At 44.4% G+C, this 6,688-nt stretch overlaps 1 protein-coding gene across 1 annotated transcript in view; it reads left to right on the top strand.

Annotated features, from left to right (window-relative positions):
* Nucleotides 1-324: 324 nt before the first annotated feature.
* PTPLAD2 (protein tyrosine phosphatase-like A domain containing 2) overlaps nucleotides 325-6,688 on the top strand; it is a 32,467-nt gene continuing 26,103 nt past the window's right edge. Inside the window, exon 1 of the mRNA XM_008592700.1 lies at nucleotides 325-468. Coding sequence (XP_008590922.1) covers nucleotides 325-468 — 144 coding nt within the window. The remainder of the gene's footprint in view (nucleotides 469-6,688) is intronic.

Genomic DNA, 6,688 nt, shown 5'->3' with positions numbered 1-6,688 from the left:
TGGTGATAGAAACATCCTGAGTGATGTGGAAGAATCACAAGCCCCAGGTTTAGTGTCCTACTTTCTTAGGCAGATACAGGAAGCCCTGCATCTCTTAGAATAGCACCACATTCAGGACAGCACCACATCCAACAGGATGTGCAAAAGACAGGGAGGTGCCTGCATAGACGGTCAGAAATAATGTGCCTGATTCCCCGCAGCTTGCTCCAGAAATTTCAGCGTCACCGCCCAGGAGGGTGAGAAGATGCAGAGAGGATGAGAGGACCAGCCAGGCCCAGGAATAGAAAAGAAGAGTGTCAAGTCCAGGACAGAAGACAGGAGGCGATGGGACCTATAATCAGTAGCAGGTGGGACCAGTTTACCATCAGCAGGTTCAGTGAGGACAATCTCATGTACAGACATCTGAGCAACAAAACTCCTCACCAAGGGGCTACCAAGGAAGTAAATGACAACTCAGGGGGTGTACAGGTGTGAGATCCAGTTTTCACCACCTACAGATTGTGCGGACTTCCACATATACCAAACGGCCTTGAGGAGAAGGGCTGTAACTCAAAGGGACTGAACTGGAGGATATAGCGTTCCTTTTAATTGGCAGATTTTGTCTTGTTTTTTTTCCCCTTGATAAACAATGGGATATGATTTCACGAACAAGAATACATCAGCTATTCAAAATAAGTGAACAACCAAAAAACTACATTTCTATTTATGAATACTAGTGTGCTAAATTTTAACAGCTTTATTGAAGTGTTGCTAACATATTATGAACTGCATACATTTAAATTTTATAAGTTTTAAGATAGACACCTGTAAGATCAGCACCACGGTCAAGACAATTAACATTTCTATCTCTCATACACTTTTGCAATCCCTCCCTTCACTCCTTCCCCCAATCCATTGTCAGGCAGCTTCCTTTCTACCTTCTATCATTGTAGATTAGTTTCTCTTTTCTAGAATTTTGAATAAGCGGACTCATACAGTATACACTCTTTTTATCTGGCTTCTTACACCCAGCATAGTTATTTTGAATTTTATTCACATTATTGCCTGTATCATTAGTTCATTCCTTTTCATTGCTGAGTAATATTCCATCATATGGCTATGCCATGATTTGTTTCTCCATTCATCTGTTGATAAAAATTGGGGCTGTTTCTGGTTTTGGGCTATTACAAATAAAGTTGCATGTGAGAGTTCCAATTGCAGCACATTTTCACCAACACTTCAAGTAGTGATTCTTTTTAATTTTAGCCATCCTCAGAGGAGTGTAGTGGTATTTCATTGTGGTTTTAACATTTCCCTAATGACTAATATTTTTGAGCATCTTTCTATGTTCTTTCAGCTGTGTATCTTCTTTGGTGAAGTGTGTGTTCAAACCTTTTTGCCTATTTTTTTATTGTGTTGTTTGTCTTTGTATTAGTCCATTTTTGTGTTGCTATAACAGAATACCTGAAACTGGGTAATTTGTAAACAAAAGAGGTTTATTTGGTTCATGATTCTGGGACAGCTGCATCTGGTGCAGGCCTCAGGGTGCTTCTACTCATGGCAGAAAGTGGCAGGCAGCCACATTGGGGATCAGATTTTGACATGAGCTTTGTGGGGGACACTATACACAAACTCTATCAGTCTTCTTATTAGTGAGTTTTGAAAATTCGTATATTTGCATGAGTCCTGTCTGGCTAGGCTAAGGCCTGGAATCCTGCTCATAGTGCCAATTGTCTAGCTCTTAATCCTGTTCATGATGCCAATTGTAAGGCTAGGCGACCACGCCAGTTGTCAGGCTCTTTTACCTGCTGGCAATGCTGCACAGACTGGGCTGATTGTCGAGCTAAGGCTGGGTCTGGAGCCCACAGACCCCTCAAGCCCATTCACAGACTGGGTCGCAAATCCTTCACACGCCAGGCTCAGTCACCAGACCCCTTACATACAGGTTTATGAGCTAGGTAACTGGCCAAAAGGTCCTTGGAGCCATAGGTTGGAAAGCATGGCCGCCATGCTGGGCGGACACCCAAGGCAGTCACCCACCACCTGCTTCACTAAAACTCCTCTCTCTCTCTCTCTCTGAACACAAGATAGCAATAAAACTAAAAAGATACATTGGTGTGCATGAGCACTAACTCCACACACACACACACACACACACACACACACACACACACAAATTTGCTTACAATGGATGTGCTAAAACCACACCCAACTGGACTCAAGTGAGGGCCCTGACCAAACTATTCTGTTTTCCCAACAAGTCCTTTATTAGTTATATACTTTATAAATGTTTTATTCTAGACTACAGTTTGTCTTTTCATTCACTTAAAAGTATCTTTTTGAAGTTCCAAAGTAGCTGAGAAATACTTTCTCAGATATCTAAGAAGGTATGTAAGAAGTATCTATAAAATATCTAATAAATCTCTGCCTAACCCAAGGTCACAGAGATTTTTCTCTTGTCTTTTCTTCTGGAATTTTTATAGTTTTAGGTTTTACACAGAGAATTAAAATTTGACTCTATTATATGTAAAAGAAAGTCAGTACTTGCAAACAAATACTGAACAATCACATGAAACAAGTTAACATAGCCTAATGGTTGAGAATTTTATATCTATAGACAGACTAAGATTCTAATCTCAGTTCAACATTTACTAGCCATGTGATCTTGGTCAAGACATTTAACGACTCTGATCCTATTTCCTCCTCTATAAAATTAGGATAAAAACAGTTCCCACCTCATAGGGTTGCTCTGAGGAGAAAGATAACTCATAGAAAGCACCGTCAACTACAAATAGCTAATAATCAATAGTATAATCATGTGAACTGGATGAAGAGAGTATCCAAGTCTCAGAAAGATTAAAAGATAGTTCTTGCATAGTCGAACGAACCAATTATACATTTGGACACATTTGCATTGGAATAGGACAGGGGTAGATTGAGGAATGATCATGTAAAAGGCAAGTGTCTGAGCCCAGGGTTTGGCTTTCTGAATGGAGCAGTGAAAGGAGAAGCCATTTAAGGAATGATGGTCAAAGTTTTAGCAGAGAAGTAGAAGCAAGGCAGTGGGCAGCTGGGAAAGAGTATGATAGAGGCTGAGAGGATGCCTAGGTGAGGAGTACAGTAGAGTACTATTGACTAATGCCTGAGTAAGCTGAGAGGACAAAGCAAATATTGGTGAAATTTTGCACAGTGCTCTGGAAAGAGACCTCAGCCCAGCTTTCACTAGCTTTTTGGTGCCTGTGAGATAAAAAAATTGGGTCGCATAATCTCTAAGATCCTTTTCTGATGTAGCAGCCTGTAAAATTTCCATTCTGTGCTGTGGGGTTGGGAGTGAGAAGAGTGATCCCTAAAAATTCCAGATGGTGAAAATAAAAAAGAAATCAGGATTAGCCAGTTTTTAGACAGGAATCAGAGCATAACTATTTCCTTGGAAAGCAATCTGTGGCTGATGGAAGAGAAAAGGAGTAAGGGAATATTTTCCCAGAGACTGTACTGTCAGTGATTATCGCATGAGGTATTAGCATTCAAAAAGTGAGATCACCAAGAAAGTGAGAGGGAAAAAATACAGAAAAAAGATAAATGGATGGATGGACGGACGGACAGGAAAGTGTCTGAAGTCTGGGTTTTTACCCATTGGAATTAATTTCTCTGAAGATCATTCTAAAGATAGTATGCTTCACCATTTTTCATGTGTGGTTGTTTTTTGATTTTTTTGTTTTTAATATTGAGCCAATCTGTAACTGCCATGAAATATATTTCAAGGCTTTAGCCTCCCAATTGCTGTTTTGGGGGATGAAAACAAACTTAAGCATTTATCCGAAGAAAACAAAACTGACATGTTCAAATAATTTTAAAATTTCTTCCAAAGACAAGAATATATTAATTCAGAGTTACTTGAACTATCTTGTCCTCTGACTTCTTCTACAGAAGTGAATAATTGAAAGTCCACTATATACATATTTCAGCAATGCAATCATCACTAAACATTTATATTATTTTGGTTAAAATTTTGAGAGAGGAAAACTCATGCTGGGTTTCAGCCATTCGGTCCACATGTTTATGGGCACCTACCATGCCAAGTGCTGTACTAGACATTTTATACATTTTCAGCTATACATTTGATTTAATCTTCCCAATAACTGTACACTTTTGGCAACAGAAACTTTGTTTTAAAAGGTTAAAACCTGTCAAATTCTCACTGTTAGTAAGAGGAAGATCCGTCTTGGAATCTGTAATCTACTTGAGTAAGCAGGTACCTCAGTAATAATACCCTAAGGTAAGTGACATCACAGGCATACATTAACCCAGGGTGGCTCATTTAAAGAATGAATAGAACTTTGACAGGTAAATTCTGGTCTGTGAGAAGAGGAGGAGGTAGAAGAGAAATTCGAAGTAGAGGGGAAAAGTTTCACAGAGGCCCAATGGCCAGAGAATGCAAGTTGTAATTTCGGTGGGGGACAGGGCAGTCAGAGATGTCAGCAGGTGGGCAGTCTTCCCTCCTGCCCCACCCCAGGCCATCCAGGGCGTTCTTTCTCCCTCGCTGCTAGGCCTGAACACAGACTGCATGATAGTGGGTTAGCCACCAGGGTTTGCTTGCCTATCAGTTTGCCCTTTCGACCAAATGCTCCCTAAAAGCAGGGACTGCTAACAGTGGTACAGGATGGAGACTCAGGAGGAAGCTTAACACAGTCCCTGAGAGAGCAGTTTCAAGAGGGTGTTGGGAATTCAAACTGTGAGGGGTTATGGAACCGAAGGCTGGTAAGAAATGAAAGAAGCACCAGATCACGAGAGAGGGTGGGCAAGGAGTTATGAGGACATTACATTGAGAGAGAAGCAGAAAGAATAAAATGTTTAATTCTACGCAAGAGAGATTTGAATATGTTCCTAAACTGTGCTGAAAGCCAGAGGAAAGGAGAGAACGGAGATGCCAGCAGAGGCGGTGGTCACAGCTGGCGGGGCCCTTTGAGAAGGGCCTGGGAACGCAGGGGAGGGGGGTGAGCCTCCAGCGGACGGCGGGGAGCGGAGGAGGTGCAGAGAAACGTGGAGGTGAGCGGTGGGGCAGTGAACGGAATGTGAGGAAGGAAGCTATGGCCTAGTGGGGAAAAACCCGACCTGGAAGTGCCAATACTTCATTTATCAGTTGTGTGACCCGCACGGCAAGTGACTTATGTTTTTAAAGCCTCAACTTCCCTTTCTTCATTTATCAGTTGTGTGACCCACACGGCAAGTGACTTATATTTTTAAAGCCTCAACTTCCCTTTCAGCAAAATAGGGACACGACTTTCCATCCCCAATAACTGGGTGTTATTGTCCCACCTATTTGCAAGTGCCTTCATGGCTGTTTTTTGTTGGTTATATTTTGGGGGTTTTTTTGTTTGTTTGTTTTGTTTGTTTTGTCTTTTTCGTGACCGGTAAGGGGATCACAACCCTTGGGGTGGTGTCGTCTGCACCGCACTCAGCCAGTGAGCGCACCAGCCAGTCCTGTTTAGGATCCGAACCCGTGGCTAGAGCGTCGCTGCGCTCCCAGCGCCGCCCTCTCCCAAGTGCGCCACGGGCTCGGCCCTTGTTGGTTTTATTTTTTATTTTTATTTTTTTTCTATTTTGTCAATATACAATGTAGTTATTTATTGTGTCCCATCACCGAAACCTCCCTCCCTACTCCCTCTCCCCCCTCCCACCCAGATGTGTCCCCTCCATTTTCTTGTTGTAAGAACTTCAAAAAAAAAAGTTGTGGTTGTTAAATCTTCCTCCCCCCCCCCCCCCGTTTTTTTTTTGTTGTTGTTGTTGTTGTTGATGTTGTTGTTGCTGTTTGTTTGTGTGTGTGTGTGTGAGAGAGAGTGTGTGTGTGTGTGTGTACGTATGTGTGTGAATTGATTCATTCACCTTTAGCTCCCTCCAATAAGTGAAAACATGTGGTATTTCTTTTTCACCGCCCTGTTGGTTTTATTTTGACAAGTTTCTCTTGCGGGGTAGAGCAGCAGGACGATGATCTGTACCTTTCCAGCAAAACAGAAGGTGGGCCATCTGCGTCTGGAAACAGTGATGCCATAGGCCTGGTTGATCAGAAACGGGTTTTAGGAGTGCTGGGCACAGGCGAGGGAGATTAGCACAAGTGAATCAAAGGATTTGCAAGCATCAGTGAGGACCCAGGGCAGATTAGAGCGCTGGGATGCCTAACCCTGGAGGAGTCGGGCTCCTAGCTGAAAAGGTGTTGGGTCGGTGTGACCACAAGCTTGGTTTCAGGACCTCTCACGGGACAGGCGCCCACCCTGGGGCCCCCGCGTCCGGGAGCCTTTAGGATGGGCTTCAGCAAGTTCCAAGGCCCCTAAAGTCTTCCAGGTGAGTTCATTTTCACCGGGCTCGCAACAGGGGCTTGGGGGTGGGAGTGTCTCAGCCCAACGTTTGGGAACCTGTAACCAGAGCTTGCTGAACCCGCCAGGAACGCGGGCGTGTGCTGTGCGGGGCCGATCCGCGGGCCGCCGCCCGCCGGCCCAGCCTCGAGCCCTGGCCCCGCCCGGGTGAGCCATGCGCTGCAGGAACCCGAGGAGCTGGGCTCTCATCGCCTGCCCGTCGCGCGCCCTCGGGCTTCTTCTTTCTGTAAACTGCTGAGTGTGCCGAGGCCCCGCCCTTCCGCGCCCGCCCACGGGGCCGTCCCTCCCGCCTCCGCGGCCGCGCTCCTTCCCGGACGGCGCTGGAGGCCCTGGCGGCA

Source organism: Galeopterus variegatus, unplaced genomic scaffold (genome assembly GCF_000696425.1).
Source record: "Galeopterus variegatus unplaced genomic scaffold, G_variegatus-3.0.2 Scaffold8197, whole genome shotgun sequence".
Classification (NCBI taxonomy): Eukaryota; Metazoa; Chordata; class Mammalia; order Dermoptera; family Cynocephalidae; genus Galeopterus; species Galeopterus variegatus.
This window is presented reverse-complemented; position numbering and strand designations above follow the sequence as displayed.